The sequence below is a fragment of the Homalodisca vitripennis genome, chromosome 6 (assembly GCF_021130785.1).
Source record: "Homalodisca vitripennis isolate AUS2020 chromosome 6, UT_GWSS_2.1, whole genome shotgun sequence".
Lineage (NCBI taxonomy): Eukaryota > Metazoa > Arthropoda > Insecta > Hemiptera > Cicadellidae > Homalodisca > Homalodisca vitripennis.
In genome coordinates, this window is record NC_060212.1 from 55,539,194 (window position 1) to 55,557,838 (window position 18,645).

At 33.6% G+C, this 18,645-nt stretch overlaps 1 protein-coding gene across 2 annotated transcripts in view; it reads left to right on the plus strand.

The window, feature by feature from the left end:
• The first annotated feature begins 3,403 nt into the window (after nucleotides 1–3,403).
• The window catches only part of LOC124364336 (putative ferric-chelate reductase 1 homolog), a 28,595-nt gene continuing 13,353 nt past the window's right edge, over nucleotides 3,404–18,645 (plus strand). Inside the window, exons 1-4 of one of the 2 annotated variants that reach the window (XM_046819718.1) lie at nucleotides 3,404–3,519; nucleotides 4,035–4,374; nucleotides 13,340–13,431; nucleotides 14,050–14,351. In XM_046819718.1, coding sequence (XP_046675674.1) covers nucleotides 4,036–4,374; nucleotides 13,340–13,431; nucleotides 14,050–14,131 — 513 coding nt within the window. In that variant the 5' untranslated portion in view covers nucleotides 3,404–3,519; nucleotide 4,035 and the 3' untranslated portion in view covers nucleotides 14,132–14,351. Of the gene's footprint in view, nucleotides 3,520–4,034; nucleotides 4,375–13,339; nucleotides 13,432–14,049; nucleotides 14,352–18,645 lie in introns of those variants that run through there. The other variant, XM_046819719.1, reaches the window with a different exon arrangement.

Consider the following 18,645-nt stretch of genomic DNA (forward strand, 5'->3'; position numbering starts at 1 on the left):
CTAATTTAACTTCATTGCAATCTCTTGAGCCCTAAATAACTATCTACCGTATAGATTAAACTTGTGTGTTTAGATGAACTGTTAGACTCGATCAAAGTCTGCTGTACACTCAACACAATAGATGTCGCTCACGATGTCGTTCACCCGTTAAGTACTTTCGACACAAGTCGACGCTTCACACTTGAGTGTACTCTTTGTAATTGCCTTCTTTGTCACGTTGTCACATGTGTCGGTTTGACCTTATCCGTGTTTGTACTTGTGTACTCTTGGGAAGTAAGGTCAGTTGATTTTCATCAGCTGAGACCGACACACAACATTCAGTACATAATACATTTATATTTACCGTTGGTAATTCCAATATAATTTTCCTCAATGAGTTCGTAATAATCGGGTATTTAAAATCACTTGAGATATCGTGCTGGCTTAAATTGTACCTGTCATCCTACAGCTAAGTCTCTAAAGTGTTATTGAGGCATAAATATTCGCTGACGAAACATATTAATATTAAATAATACAATCAGCGTATTTCACAGAACTTTAAAACTAAATACTTTTTGGGACGTTCAATGTAGGCACAAAAATACTGAAGAGCAACCTAAAATTTAACACGGTGATCCAAATAATAGTAACAAAAAGTGTGTTATAATTCTATTTAATTTTGTTTACACAAGTATTTTAGCTTCCATTTTAACCCTATGAATTACATTCAAGTTGCATGGATTCTACCACTGTATAATGCTCTGTCTATACAAAGTATATACTATAGGAAACTTTAGTCCTTTATGATATTTGTAACATTACCTATGTTTTTTCAAAGCATGTGATATACGCTTTTATTTGGTTTACCTACTATCAAGCTAAAAAATTTTACGGCTTAAACTAAAACTGTATGTCAAACTGTGTCTTACATACGAGTACATTAAAAAAACAAGGGATAGGGATTTGTATTCTCCAAATAACATCTGTAAGCTTTGTAAAAAATATACGAGGCTATGTGTAGGCTTGACCCTTGACATCCCCTACAACAGGGTTCCCTTTGTCGCAGTTTCCACCTTATTTAACTGTAATATATTTTGTTTATATTAGATCTATTATTCTTGTGCTCACACGGTAACCAAATAATTTACGGTATGTAAATAAGTACACTAAACTCCATGCAAAAGTAAAAAAAGAAGTTTTACACATTGTTAAATGACTTATATAATATAAGTCCAATACTCATATTAAGCCCAAATTCATTTCTATATCGAATAGAACATAATATTGATCTCCTTAAAGTTTTGCTCGCCTTAAGCAAGAATTACGTGTACATATCTGACTTACTTGATGTTTCTTATTCAATGACTAGAACCAAATCCTCTTTCTTTATCAAATGTTCTTGTTTCAACTGGAGAGTGTTGTTGCCTTACGATAAGCCTCACGGCAGATCGCGTGAGCTGTATATATTAGGAACCTGAGTTCTCATTCTTTGTAAGAGTTTCACTTCTTTACACTCTCACATAAAGTTTATTTTTTCTATTTTCATTAAAATAATCATTGGTGTTCACAAAAAATAACATTATTTTTCGTATATTGTCACTCTACGATTCGAACACAAATTAAGGTTAATAATTAAAGTGTTCAATACACCAATATCAACTTATAATACATTTTTTATTTACATATATTACAAAATATCATACTAAATATAAATATTTACTGAATACAAAGTTTATTTAAGTTAAAAAGTCTTTAAGAACAAATATATATTGCAGAGATTATGGCGCGAACTATGTAAAACAGGATCGTTAGTACGAGAAATCTTTATTCCTTAGAGCAATTCTAAAATTGTTTTGCAATTATCAAAGTTAGTAGTTTATACCATCATAGTAGAAACTTACTACTAGACAGTGTAATACATTTATATTATAAAGTGTAGTTTTTATATGACAATACTAAATCTATGTAAAAGTGTAAATTTATCTAAATTTAATTAACAGTTATAAAAAACTTGTGTGTCATAAGATCAATAAAATTATAGTACAATATGATACAAATTTGAATAAAACTGTCATAACGGTTAACTTGTGAGAAAGTTCAATCTAAAAAATATAATTTTGCAAAAAGGTCGCGATTAGCACCGGTGCTAAAAAACTTTAAATTGCCTCAACGGCCTCCCATAATTCATCAATTAAGTAGATTGCCTTAGACGCCAATACGCGTTCCAGACGGGCTTTGATCTGGCTGAATTTGGCTTAATTTTAAACTCGGTTCATACTACAAAAACAAAATAATTTGTTTTTGATGTGACAGTTCTAATATGTAAGGTGTGATGACAATCATGTTAATGTTACATGCACTCAATAATTCATGTAGCGTTTAATAAATAATGAAAAATACTTCAAAATGGTCATTACTGCTCATATTTCTAAATTAAATTATGGACGATTTTATATTTTTTTGGCAAAAATTATTAAAATGTTCAGGCTCACGTACATGTATTTTATGATAGAGAGTTCTAACGCTCAAGCTGTAAGTTCAACCAGATATTTATATTAAAGACAAACATACAACATAACTTAGCGCCTTCAAATAGTGTTTGGCTATTCAGTACATGGAAGTGTATAGTAATTGCAAGTAATAATGTGCAGGCACATAGAAAACATGTATCTTCTACATTTAATTTGTTAATGCTTTAAATTTTTCAATATATAGTATTCTAGAATGCATCTGAAGACACAAAATATTTAATAAAAATCGGTGAAGCCGTTTAGGAGGAGTTCATTGAGTGACATGCACACGCCCATAAAAAATTTCTATATATATATAATTTTTTTTTAAATAGAAATATATATAAACAAAGGAGATCCCAAACTCATTTTAAGCTGTATTCTGTATTCTGTTTCTGAGGAACATGTCAAAAACAATAAGTAAGAGAGTCGATACAGTACAATGAAGATGGAACAGTTACAATGGCATACGATCATAAACAAGAATAGAACCTACACTATCTCTAACTCAGACCCAAAATCCAACGTCTTAGACCGCTCAGCTATCGGCTCCCCACCCCTTCAAAAATATCTATTAAAAATATTGAATCTTAAATATTTTTTTATACTTTAATAGACTAAAAAAGTCTTGATAGTAACGAAGTTATATTAAATTATTTACAGCTTGTAAAAATGTATTTGGTTCATGTTGAAAATAATACGGATTAATGTGTTTAGATGAATATAAACTAGTGCAAATCTTCAAAAGATTTACTTGTAGGAAAAAAGTTCAAAGCCACTAAAGGTTTCGCATCTGTATTTGTTATGAAGCTACATTGACGAAATACATATTGTGATAGCAATGAAGTAATAGATTAATAGCTCTGTATCGCTAGCAGCTGATTAGATATAGAGATACTCGTATCACAGTTGTCCACTATCTGAGCGATGGTTCTCGGCTACGTGTTGTGGCTCATCGTGTTCCGTAGCTGCCTTCAAACTTGTCCTAGCAGGAACATTGCCTGGTGCACTGTTGTAGCAAGGATCACAGGTAAATATTCATTAATTAACATGCTGGTATAGTGTTGTAAAATCTGTTAGTACTAGGCTACGTGTTTTGGTTCATCGTGTCGGTAGTTATCTTCAAACTGGTTGTTTGAAGAAAGTGGCCTGGTGCACTGTTAAATTTTGTTCATCTAACTAAAGTTAATTTTTTATTTATTCTGAATAATTTCCTGTTGTTGATGGATATCAGTAGTGCATATTTATTTATCAGGTATAGTAATGAAACTTTTAAGCCATAATTCCTATGTTTGTGTAACCATCATAATATCATTAGCGGTGTTCATCATAATTTAAATATATTTAAAAAATGTTATTACATTTAACTGTTTTTTCTATGTCATAGAAGTGAAAAATTTACCTAAAGAGAACTTAAAATATACATGATTTGTATAAATAATGAAATGGGATTACGTTTTCTTATATCATATAAAAATACGTATATTTAGTCAGTATAAATGTTTTGAGGTTTATTATATCACTAACTGAGACGATAATTTGCAGCATGCAAACTCTAGCGATGGTTTTGTGGACAACAAAAATCCTTCTCGAGGCCAAGAGTCAAGAAGATGAACTGTGGGATCCTTGGGCAGACAACTGCGAGTCCATGGTCCCCTGTAACCTGACCGAACCCCAGACCGACCTCATGCCCTACGTAGTTACTCTCAACAGACCATACATCAACAGCGATCAGGCGGTGTACGTCTATATAAGAACACTAGCTCCACTCAGTTTCCAGGGGTTCATGATTCAGGCTCGGGACGACAAGACCGGTCAGGCTGTCGGGGAGTTCGACACAGACAACAGGAAGATCAGCGTCATTAATTGCTTCGGTAGACCAGATGTAAGTATTATGATCACTGTATGTAAATATAAAATCACTTCTAATACTCAGTTTCCTGGGGTTATTACTTAGACTCGGGACGACAATACCGCTCAAGCTGTTGGGGATTTCGACACATAAAACAGAAAGATCAGTGTCATTAATTGCTTCGCCCAACCAGATTATGATCAGTGTTTAAATGAATCTTCGTAAATATTTAATTAAAAACATAATTCTGTTTGTGTTAGGGGTATGGATCTGAAGATTAATGATGTCAAAGTTTACATTCGAGTACTTTCGAGAGCACAATATTTCATACTGTTGACATCACAAGCTTTGTATGTATTTCATTTTGGCGTAGCCATACATTTGAGACAGTTTTGCTTGTAAAACACTGATGAACAGATTTTTTTTCTTTACATAAAGAATATATATTCTTTACATATATATATTTTATATATATATATATATATATATGTAAAGAATATATATTTTTAAATTTATTTATATATATATACAAATCAGATTTAAGCGAACCGAAATACATATACTGGGATTTACTGCTTCAATTCATTCTTTATGTTTATTATCCAAACCTGATAGAAATCTTAGATTGTATAAGCGTTTGAGTGTGTTATTTATTATAGCCAGAAATATTTATTATACATTCTAAATTAATGTTATTATTATATTCTCAAGTAACACAGAACGGTTACATCCTGATAAGGTGATATGTTATTTATTGTGTGGTGTGAATATATATTTATAATACTTAAACTTTTGCAAACAAACATACTCCGGGAACGTTAAGTTCACCTCCATTTCACCTCTTGGTGTACAAGACACACTATATATAGAAATCTTTCCCTCTAGATTTTAACCAACTTTAATGAGTGAGGTGTTAATACATGGGCACGGGTTGTAGTTGTTCACAGTGAATCTCAATTCTTCTTATTGAAATTCTGAACGACACAAGCCACTTCATGGTTTTGCCTTTCTCTTAAAGGCTAATATGGAGATTAATTTTATTGTTGAACAGTTTTTATTCAGTAACATATAGTGAGCATCGAACAAGTCAATGACTTTAAATTCAGCCGAATTTTGAAACAGCTGTTTATTCAATTATATAACGATAAACAATATCCACATAATTTATTACTTATAACATGATATTAATCATGTTGATTTAATTTTTTTTTCACAGTTAAAATTTATATATTTTTGTAATATTTTTTTTGTAATCTAAATTTATAACCTAGTTTTTATAGTTTAAATTCTAATTTTTAGGCATGGAAATATATAATTTCCTATATAAATCTAGTTAACTAATATATATATAATACCTTTAGAAACTTTAGATTAGTTTGTAATGATTTCATATTATATTATAAAACATAAAGATCAGATTAACTTTTGGATAGAGTTCCTTTAATCATACTAGCTTACTGAAACTCTGAATGTAATAACCTTCAGTTAATGAATATTACAAATACATGCCACTTTTTAATGCACTACGTATTTCAGTTGTAGAAAGAAATCTAATTATATACTCGTATTGCCAAAATAAAATATTATGAACACCAATTTTTACATATGAATTCGTCAAATTTTTAATGATTTGCTCGTTAACAAAATTATTTCGTTTAAATATAACAAATTATAGCATTTATTTGCAGTGGTCAGTTCTAATAAAAATATTAAGCCAAATACAAGATGTATACCGTAAATATATGGCCAATAAAGACAATGGCGAATGTTATAACGAAATCTTTCCACCGCGCCATAACCCAAGTACACGTCACATGAGCAAAGGTCGTACGTGTCTCGAGACGAGACATGAGGCGGGTCGCAGTCGCGAGTAGAGCTCACGAGGACGTGCACCGGTAGAAGACGACGACGATCCCTGGCCCAGCAGTAGCAGCAGTGTGGGGAAGTACAATTATTCTAACCAATTATATTATTTTATTATAGTCTTTTCGCGATGTAGGCCGTAATTTGAATATGCTATAATTAGGTAATCTGAGGTCTTTTTGGTATTTAGGGTTTAGCAATATATCTTTTCGTTAGTATCACTCATTCAATAGGGGGTTAGACCAGACTGTTGCATATTTGAGTAATATTATTATTATATCAGTAATATATAAATTGTTATTTAAGTTGTTAAATATAACAAACTAAACTTAGTTCATCAAAGCTGGTGAGGGAACAAAACTAAGTTCACCCTATGGGCATAATACTGATTGACTCGGATATTCCCTTCAGGACAACAATATCAATTAATATAACATTAATAACTTTCAATATTTCCTCACACCCTGGTGGGCTTCAAGTGGTTATTTTATTCCCTCGCCAGCTTTAAACTTATTAACTATGAAACAGGATTCAACAGATGTAACATGAATATACATACATGATAAATCCTGAACTATAGTTTTGGTATGAAGCATAAATGTATCTGATGACACGAAAGAACAGCCTTAAATTAATGAAAGGTTTAAATTACAGCTTGCTAATATTATATAAAACACTTTTTTTCTAATTTTATACTAACTATTTTTACTGAAGCAAAACATTTAGGAATAAAATGATATAGAATTTTATACCTGGTCTTTCCCCTAAAGGTCTAATTTATTCATAATTGGACAAATCTGTATCTTCAGATTAGATTAAAATTTTAAAATTTAAAATGAAATACGTTTACCAGTTTTTCCACAATAGGGAATGCGCTTTTATTATGTAATGGCTTTAATAAAAGTAGATACTAATCAATGCGTATATTTTAGAAGTGGATAAAACTAATTGGTTTAGTTGATTTTGATATCTTCTTCCTGGTAAAAAAATCTATAATATTCATCCTTTGCATAAGGTTTACGTGTTAATTTATTGATTTTATATTTTGAAATTTTTTGTTTGGAGTGGTTAGTACTTAATTTTGAATATTTGTCAAGCATTCCTGTAAGTAATATGATGATCTCTAAAAGAATTCTAGTTACAATGAATGCATCGATGTATATATTAAAGACCAGTAATAAACTTATAATGAATTGCTACTTTAACTGTAAATTACACTACTTGCAGTTAGTTACATGTTTATTTGATATGTACTGAGATAGGTAGAATTTGGAAAATAATTGCTTTTGTTTGAAATTATTTTATTGAAATATTATCCTTAAATCACAGTCTTGGCCTAAAGGTGAAATTAAGTGAATAATTTGTAGACAGGTAGTAGTGTTGCTTAGATTTATTCAAATTTGTTTTTTTCATGGGTTAAAAGTAATACAATTATTGTGAGAATGACAATAAAGGTATACAAATTAAATTTCTTTGTTAAAAGTTGTTTGTATCTTATAAAAAAATTTTGCAAATCTTATCGAATTTATAAAGTATAAGGGCAATACGCGAAGGATCTTATCTATTCCTAACACGGTGTACAATCTTGTTATGTTCTTTGTAATGTTATACTTGACCCAAATTGAACGTTTTATGATTTTTAACTTCTTATCGCAACAAACAACTGATTGAAAACTTAAGCCGGATGTCTTTTATTGATTTTTAAGTTTAGATAGGCACAATGATAAGAGCACGCGCTGGAATTGAGGACATGTAACACTATAAAATTTTCCATTGGGTTTTCCTTTAAAAACACAATAGTTACATTTATTCATCGATATTTTAAATCTTTCCCACATATTTCATATATATTATATATATATATATATATATATATATATATATATATATATATATGTAAGATGAAAAATAGATTAATTCAGATTTAAAAACTGTATTTGTTTCTCACTTAAAATAAATTGTTGTATATCTTTGTAACGAGATCGCAGCATAATATAAAAAACTAAACATTAGATTTATACCTGCCTAAAATATGCAAAGAAGTATTAACTGTTAGATAAGTAGTTATGTTTAATTTTATAAAAGCTTAAGTGATTACAGGCACTGTGGAAACTGTTAGGTTCGTTTTATTATATAGTGCACACACTTTGAGTTGAATGCAGTTCTACAAGTTAACTATGAAACTTCAATTTAACCATTTTACAGGGTGGGTGTTAATATAAATTGTTAATGACAACCGTGGTTTTAAAGGTTAATAGTATTTATAAGTCGCAGGTTTATTTACAACTTTGATTTCTGTAAGCTCTTCCTACTTCTTTGCCAATACAGTTGTAAACTTAGAAACAAGGAATAGAACAAAGTATTACTAACTATGCTTTAACCCAATCTTCCAATGCTGCAATTGTTATTTTTGGTAAAAATAAAAATGTTATGAAATAATTAATACGCGTACAAGACGAGTTAATTATGTACCCGCGACTTACATCTATACAATTACATCAGTTGTCTCCCTCATGCTTTATACACTAAACCCTTCCCCACCCTTACAATAAAGGTTGTACTTTACGCAAACCCCTTATTAATAAACTATTTTATAAATAATTAATAATGCTGCAGATCCAGATACTAGGAGAGTTACATAAAAGGCGCTTAAGATTTTATTTACTCCGTCATAATTCAGATTGAATCATACGTGCTTGAGAATTTTTATTTTCTGTAGCTAAAATGTCCTTCATTAAAAAACCAATAAAAATTAGTGTTCCTGTGTTTGACTCTAATATTCCACGTGGGACCTATATTTATCGTTGTTGCGTCTGGTCAGGAGTAGATGTATGAATATATCTCTTTCTCTTGTTCCATTACCAATATTTCACAAGATGTTGGAACGTTCCTCGTATAATCCAGCGCATTTAAATTGTAATAGACTTCAGGCAACTCTGAGAAGTTATTATAGAAGCATAATAACTAACATTTGTTTCTATGTCATGTATTGTCAGCTATGCCATCTTATTGTGTCAAATGTGTTGTATAATTACAATGGTTTACCGTTGGAAATAAATAAATAATTAACTTAGGAGAGCATTTACAGTCACAATAATTCTTTTCAAATTTATTATTCGCGTTTGACAACAATCGTCTGTCTTAACCTTAACAATAAGAGACATAGTGTCCTGGTAAACTGATTGTAATTAATATAAATACTCAAGGGTCCATTACAGTACCGTAGCTCCATTAAATCACTCCCAAAGATTGCACATACTAAGCCTCCTACCTCCATAATTTAAATTTGTGTATCGATAGTATTTGCGTGTAGAGTAGTTATGTTTGTCGCGCTATAAAGTACCAATATTAGTTGCATATATATATATATATATATATATATATATATATATATATATATATATATATATATATATATATATATATAAAACATAAAATAAACGTCGAAGGAAAAAATAATTCTCCAAGTAACACCAGAAGAAGCGGCTCTGTATATTCGATGCCCTCTCGTCCGTCAGGCAGTTTTTGGACATACACATTAACCACTAAACAAGCCAAGGAAACTGTATTGCTTGGTCTATTGACACAGCTAATACTTTGGATCAAATATAACTTTACTTAGAAGCTTTACCGAGGAGAATTTAAACTTGATGCGGTTCCACAAGGTGATACTATCTTACATACCAATTTTTTTAATTTCCAATGCTAACGACACCAAAATAAAAAAATTATTACTGACAACTGCAAGTGCGGTAAGTTTCAAAATAGCGACCGATTAGGCACATTACAGCGCCTAAGGGGCTTGCCCTCGGATAAAAAAAATTATACACTATTGCCATAATGACTGAACCTTGTGTTATAGAATTTGTTATGTCTCCAGTTACATTTAAAACTACTTAATGGAACTACTAGAAAATCTATTAACTCGGCCCATTTATCACAATTGAAAATATTTTTCTTGAAAAAATATTAATGCCTAGAGGGAATCTTGGTTTGAGTTCCTTCATTTTGTTGATATTAGTATTAAGTTTCTGTTTTCCTCTTCTCATTTTTTCACACATCTTTCGGACTATTTGCCGAACTATCCGGAGCACCCACCACTTGGTCTAAGGTGTGTCCATCTAAGGATTCACCTAGAGTGGTGGATATTCCGGGTGCGGTTAATGTCCGAAACTCTTTGTTGTGGATCACCGGGATTTATATGAGTGGAAGGAGTTTTCATTTTGTTTGCATTGGAATTTAGCAGCAAATGTAGTTAGTCTACCTCTTTTGGATTCTTATTTATTGTTTTTTATAATTTTTTTATTATTATTGTTATTTACTTCCATAGAAGAGGACACCTTCCACTCTTATAAACCTTTGGCAGCTGTCTGTTACTAGACCAGGCAGACGAGTGCCCAACAGCAAATCAACTACAATAATGTATTTTCACCTGCACTACTCCTATCACTTTTCATCTTTTCTTATTAGGAATAAATTGTAAGTTTTATTTAGTAAGAGGTTTATAATATTGTTATTTAGGTGAAATTTCATAATAATGTTATGTTAAGAGGGGCTATAATATTTTTAATAATGTATTGTCATGGCTATTAAGATTGTTAATGGAATAGCTAAAAATGGGCCTAAAGGGGAATTCTTTAATTAGTTTCGTCATTCACCAATAAATATCGGCGCACGTCTTAAAAAGTATTTACAAATGGGTAGTCAACTATGTTTTTTAATTAGTAAATTAGTTTATTTGCACATAAACGAGTGATTGACCATACCCAACTCTCCCTCTTCTCTACCAACTACTTGTTTTCACAGTTAGGTTAATTTCTTTGTTTGCTTTCGCATGTGCTTTCGTTTGTTCGGTTGGCTTTTATTCCAATATATTAAAATGTAGCATGACAGATGCTGAAGGTGAGTAGGCTTTGAGCTTGTGAAGGAAGTCCGAATTCTTTTTAACTAATTACCAGCGTGCACCCACATAATTAAAACAAGTCTAATGCACTCAATTACATTTACATTACAATTGGAGGAGATAGGTTTGCACCTTGGTTAATAAACTCTATCCTTACCCGATACCAAGTCTCACAAATATATACAGATTGATAATAAAGTTATTAAATTTAATTCAATTGCAATGGGTAATGGGCTACTTTCCCAAAACAATTTAAGGTGAGTCCCAATAGTTTATTTCACATTGAAGACCGTAAACAATATCTAATGTTTACGAACTGTCTGGACAATTTTATAACCTTATGAATTAATGGCTACTTGCCATTTGTGGCGCCTTGACTCACCTTGTGGTACCACCCGAATAAAACACCCGCTGCAATCTTGGGCAAAAAAACTGATTGCTGACCAACAGTATTACTTATCTAAGTCTACTATCCTAGTAAAATCTATACCAAAAACACCCTGCCTTGGTGCGCTTCTATCTTCTCTAAGAGGCCTCTTCCTTAATGGGTTTTCGCCCCAGGGGTTGGGAGTCCACGCTGGTAATCAGAATGTGTCAAGTTTTATATAAAACTCGAGTCTGCTCTGTCCACGGCATCTGGTACAGTGCTCCCCCATAATTAACAGGTACTTTTACCTCCCAACTACTGATAACCTCACGACTGGTTGAGTCGGTCGCGTTGGTCGCCGGGAGTCTCCCCGGGGAGGTCCTGGAGCCTCGTCACGGCACGTCGTCTGTCCCGTCGTAAATTCAACCAGGGGTTATCTGCTCCTCACTAGGAGAGGGGCCACCAAAATTCCGAATTCTCTGCTGCATAGGCATTCTATTTAGTTAGTATGATGATCAAATGACATATAATGGTTTCTTAATCCATCCTTAACCCTAACCCCTTAAAGGTCAATCTACTCTCGTGTTTTTCATCCCCATAGAGAGGGAGGTTGTGGCGCTAGCCCCGATGTTTTCTTTTCATTGCGCCTTAACCCAAGTAGACGTCACATGAGCAAAGGTCGTACGTGTCTCGAGATAAGACAAGAGACGGGTCGTGAATAGTTTCACTTATTCAGTAGGGGGTTAGACAAGGTTATTGCATATATAAATACTATTATTATTATATCAGTACTATATAAAGTGTTGTTTAAGTTTTTTATTTTTAACAGTATAGAATCAGTTCATCAAACCTGACGAGGGAACTAAACTAAGTTCACCCTCTGGGCATAATACCGTTTGATTCCGATATTCCCTTCATGACCGACAATACGATATAAGATTAATAAATTCCATTATTTTGTCAAGCCCTGAACGCTTCATATGTAATAATTTATACACAAGTCAGAATAAAGTGATCAATTGTTGAAAATATCAAAATTTATTAATATTATTGTTGAAATTTTAAAAATTAGTTATATTCAGCAGAATAGTCACATAGAATCGAATTTTATATCGAGAAAATTAAATATAGAGTTCATGATCAATTAATTGAGTACAAACTTAGATGTAAGATTGGCTATTAAGTAGATTGCGAGTAAGGACTGAAGTCCTCGCCATGTTTCAGATATTTAAGATTGACCATAACTCGAAATATGTCCTTAGTAAACGAACGTTTGATTAACAATAGAATTTCCTCTCAGTACAACGCAATATAAAATTATGCTGAGTTTATCAAAGCCGAAAGTGTGCCTTCAATATTTATTTTCCCATCACAGGAGCGTACGCTGCATTTATAGGTGTCAACACGTGTGCAAACATAGCAAATATAAATAGACATGTATAAATAAAACAAACACGTACATTAATACCTTTTATACTATAGTTCTTATATCTTCCAGCTGAGTGAGTTTTATCTATTGTATGAAATGAGAAAAATATTGCGTATTATTATAAGAATGAGACTATTGCATATCCAGTGTGTGGTAAATGAATTACTTCAGTAGTAAAAGAAAACTGTTTGGTAACACAAACATTAAGGAATGACTTAGATTTATCATAAAAATCACAGATTATTATTATAACATTTTTAATATACGCATAATTGTGTTTATTTTCCAGGATAAGAGAATAATGAAGTAGCTGCAAGTTCAATTATCAGTTAATTTATTTAGAAACATAGGACTTATAGAAATTTTGAGGTGTCTCGTAAGACAATTATTATGAAATATGACAAATATGAGTATATTAAGTATGTTCTATGGTCAGAGCACGGCCATGCACGCTGACAATTCCCCCAAGACGGAGGTGACGGCCAGATGGGCGCCCGAGGATGACAATGATGCTACCGTCACATTTTAGTGAGTACATCACATGTGCATATCCGCTTGATAGGAGGAAGTTTATACAATTAATCACATTCATTCATAGGATTCAAGTTTACTTTTGGATCATTACTGATCGCTAGAACAAAGATTCCGGTGATCAAACTGAAACTTGTAAATTCCTAAATATCCTCGGTCCAATTACTATAACTTTATACTTTAATGTTCCTATATATTAGTTCCATTTATTAGTTTTTTTTGTATGTTAAGAGTTATTTTGTTCACATGTGTCTATTATAGTTTGAACCATTTAATAATCACATTATAACCAATTGCGGGAAATCAAAACACACACCCACTTATCACCTCTAAAACCCTTGAGTGGTGGGGACTAAAAAAAGAAATATAGTGTATACTCTAGTACCAAGTTTGATAGAAACTGCATCTAAATGTTGTAGAAGATTGGATGGATTTTCAAATATATCTTGTGTAATATCCGTTTTTTTGCTTATTGTCATTGAACGAAATACCACGTTCACGAAAAAGTAACTATTATAACTATGGTATCTATTATATTTGTATTTATGTATATACATTATTCAATAATAAATTAGTTTGATCTTTTATTAAAATGTAATATTTTTCGTTTTGCAGTGTCACAATTGCTGAAATGGTTAACCCTCTAGGGAGGTTCTGGGCTTGCCAGCGTACGAAAACACTTCAAATTATCAAGTGACTTCTTGTAGCCCTTTCGTCCTTTCACATTTCAAGTACTTAGAAGAGTTCTGTACACTATGCCAACAACTGTTTATTTAATAGTAACCCTTCCATACTTTCCACAAATATACAGTCTGCTTTATATAAAATAAAACACGTTACTTATAAATAGCCGCAAAATTGTATTTACAAACACCAAAATAATTAAGCAAGAGTGATTGAATAAAAATAAAATTGTATAATTTTTTTAATTTAATTATACATATACTAGTAAAAGTAATGCAATATAGATTAAGACATATTTTTGGAAAAATTGGACAAATGGAATATTGCAGTTATTATTTTGAGTAAAATATCAATCCAGTTAGGATACATTTCATTAATTGAATAATAATAATAAAATAAATCTCCTTCATAAATTAAAAAGTCAGCTACTATTATTTTTCAGGGATATTTTTGAAGGTGTAGGGAAAAAATAATTAAAAATAGTTTATAGCTAAATTGTAATTAATTAGCAAAGAAATAAAATGGAATGCTGAAGGATGATATTATTATTATTATTAGTGTTATTTAGAATGCTATGATTGTAACAAGAGTGGAAAAAAATTAATATTATAAATTTAAGATCAAATACAAAACAAACCATGCAATTATTCAAAGGTTAGTTTACGAAGTTTAGCAAGTTGTAGCTTAATATCTCGTATACTTTTTACAGTGCGTCAATTATTAATATTAAACGTAATGTATTTTAGATCATCAGTGTATTTTCGTTGCGAAATCTCAAAAGAGGAAGAATTTGGCAACTTCGCGGGAAAAGGACTTTTGTAAGTCAATTTTCTGGATGCGTCTCTTCCATTCTTATAACGCTTCGCCTTTGCGGAAAGTACAATAATAAAGTACGATACAGCGTGTTAAGGAAACCTTTTCTTCGGTAACTTGCTTTCTATATGGCGTATTTCACCATATAATTGGGGTTTCTTTGATATAAATAAAACTTGCAAGGAAAAATAGCACGTAGTTTTTACACAAGAAGTAGAATAAATAAATAAATAAATAAAAATGCCTTTATTTCAAGCGTCTCTCAGTGTACAACTGTTTTACAGAGTAACTCAAGTCAAACTTAAAATTAAAAACTACACATTATTTTCATGGTGCACATAAATGGTAACAAAAAATATAATTAAGACGTATTCATAAAATGAGATTTTACTCTAGACTTAAATGCTAGGATGCCCATTTGTTTGAGGTCCCAAGGGAGGTCATTATAAAGAGTAGGGCCAAAATAAGAAAACCCTTTTCTACCCACCTCTAGTCTGACCTTTGGAAAATGGAGTAGCGCATCCTGCCGGGTGCTTCGCAGAGCCACCCCCCCACGAGCAACGAGTCTTTCCACCAGGTACTGAGGCTCCTGCTGTACCAAGACCCGGTGGATGAGGTTGCAAGTCTGCATCCTACACACGGCATCAGTTGGCAAAAGACCGGCAGCCTCACGATAGGCAGATATACGCTCCCGTCTACGAATGTTGTAAACGAAGCGCACTGCGGTGTTCTGCAGCCTCTGCAATCGGGACATTTCCTCCCTGGTAATGCTGTTGTCGTATGCAGGAAAACAGTAATAGAGCACTGACAAAACTAATGACTGGACCAGCTGCAGCTTAGCAGATTCTGGCAGTATTGATCGGTACCTGTACAGACCTCGCAGCCTTCCTAAAGCCAACTGGGAAACATGAGTGATGTGATCTGAGAATGTGAGGCCCCTGTCAAGCACCACTCCCAAAGTCTTGACAGTATCACTCACCATCAACATTTTGTCACCAAGTTTAACGTGCATATCTCCAAGCAGGATTTTTTGACAGACAGTTGGCGGGGCAATATGAAGAATCATGCATTTTTCAGCGTTCAACTTGAGACCATGCTTCCGTGACCAATCATCTATTCTCTCCAGATCAGAGTTTACCCCTGCGAAAACTTGGTTAATGGAATCTGACTCATAAGAAAAATGCAATTGACAGTCATCAGCATAGGCATGCACCTTGCAGTGACTTACACAGTTGGACAGATCTGCAGTGTAAAGGGTGAACAAAATGGGCCCCAGACAGCTCCCCTGCGGCACTCCCCTTAATTTCTCAAGGGGAGGTGAGATATCGGTACCCAGCTTCGTCACCTGCAGTCTTTTTTCCAAGTAAGACTTGAACCAGACAATTGCACTCTCATGGAAGCCGAAGTGCTTCAATTTCGCAAGGAGCAAACTATGGCTTATGGAATCAAATGCCTGCGAATAATCAAGCATGATTATAGAGCTACACCTGCCGGCGTCCCTCGACCCAAAAACATCTGCAAACATATTCAGCAATGCAGTGCAAGTGCTGTGGTTCTTTCTGAACCCTGATTGCAATTTTGGAAGCAAATTTTCATAATTAAGGTATTCAACAATCTGACGAATTGCTAATTTTTCGAGTACCTTGGACATTGCTGGCAAGACTGAAATTGGTCTTAGTTCACTGACATTTGAGGGATTATGTTTTTTAGACAATGGATGAACTATACTTTTTTCCATGACTGTGGGAACTCACCTTTTTTCAATGACGTATTCATTAAGTGAGTTATAGCTTCGATGGCATATGGACTGACGGCTTTTATCATTGCAATGCTTAACTTGTCCACTCCAACGGCTCTAGAGGTTATTTCATTTATTACCGATCTTACTTCATACTCTGATACTTCTTTGAATTCAAAACTCTTTTTTTCGCCATTGTATATCTCTTGGTTGTATGAACTTATCAGATCTTCGTTCACTTGATAGAATGATCCCATATTTACAAAGTACTCATTCATTTCACTGACCTTAAATGCTTTTGGGGGGAGATTATTATTCTTTTTACCAACAATATCGCTTTGCTTCAGACACCTCCAAAAAGCTCTTGGATCCTTACAGTCTGCCAGTTTATCTGCGAAGAAGTTCTTTTTTGCGTTTCTTATAGCCCCATTCAATCTATTTCTCGCTTTTTTATACTCCGTCCACTCAAAACTCCTGCCTACTCTTTGCAAATTTGCTCCTTAGTTTATTCTTCAATTTTGTTAACATGATCACTTCCTCATTTCTCCAGGGGGCTTTTTTCTTTGTCACTCTTTTTTGTAACAAGAGGTGCCTGTGCATCATAAATATCTATGATCTTGGAGGTTACAAAAGCGTTTATGTCCTCCGTATTATTCATATCTTTGGCTGCTTCCCATTTAACATTCTGTAGCATTGCAATTGCGTCAGTTATATTAAACTTTGAAAAATCTCTGTATGTCACAAATCTGGCGATACATTTCTCTCTCTTCAGTTTCAATGTACAGTAAATGAGTTTATGATCAGTGATGTTCATTTTTCTGTAATCCGTTATAGTTGTAGCATCAATAACGTCACACCTCTCTAACTGCATTGCTTTATTAGTTATTATGTGATCAATCAACGTAGCAGATCTGGCAGTTACTCGTGTCGGTTCTGTTATGTGTTGCACGCTGTTATAGAGTTTTAGGAGGCGACGGAGATATTTGGTTTCATGGCAGGAATTTGACAACAAATCTATATTGAGGTCTCCTAAGCATACAACTGAGTCAACCTCAATTGCAATGTCTACAAAAAGTGTCTGAAACAAAGAGCCGAGACAAGTGTAGCTCACATGCGGTGGTCTGTACACTACGGCTACACAGAGTTTAACCCCTCTAATCTTGAGTATCAAGGAAATCAGTTCTATGCCTGGATCAACACTCGTTATTTGGATCCGCTCAAAGACCATCCCCTGTTTAATGTAGAGAGCGACGCCACCTCCAGTGCCAACTGCTCGGTCAGCTCTCAGGAGAGTGTAACCAGGTATCTCGTAATGGTCAGAGGGGGTACTTGGACTAAGCCAAGACTCTGTGACGCCGAAAATATCAAAACCGAAATCAGTTGTCAGTGCAGACATCTCATCAAAACCCGTATTAAGTGAGCGCATATTCAAATGCGCAACACACAGGTTTCTCACCAGTCCGTTTCCCGACACCCCTGGGGAAGCCGGTCCCAAACCTCCCTCCTGGGATGGTAGAGGGCTCAGTTCCGGATCCAACCCCAGGGTCAGAGGATCCACCTGGGAAGTCGTAGCCGCCGACCTCCCCATCAAACGCAGTGCCGCCGGGATCACCGCTCCAAACAAGGAAGCCAGACGCGCCACACCCTTTCGATTGAGATGCCTCCCATCGCGGGCGAGATGTCGTGACCACATTGGTAAAGTAGCGAATGTGCAAAATCTTCGAATCTGGGCTAATGTGCTAAACAGAAAGTGCTGAGAGAGATCTACACTCCAGTAAAACAACGAATGTGCAGACCCAATAATAACAACAGTAATAACAATGTTTATTTTTAACGAATCTGCCCTTGCCTCACTATTCACAACGCTAAACAGTCGTATATGAACTACTCACAGGTAAACAAACGAATATGCCACATTCGCCTTTTTACCAAAGTATATTATTTATATTGCAAAAGGCTAAACAGGCGAAAGTGGC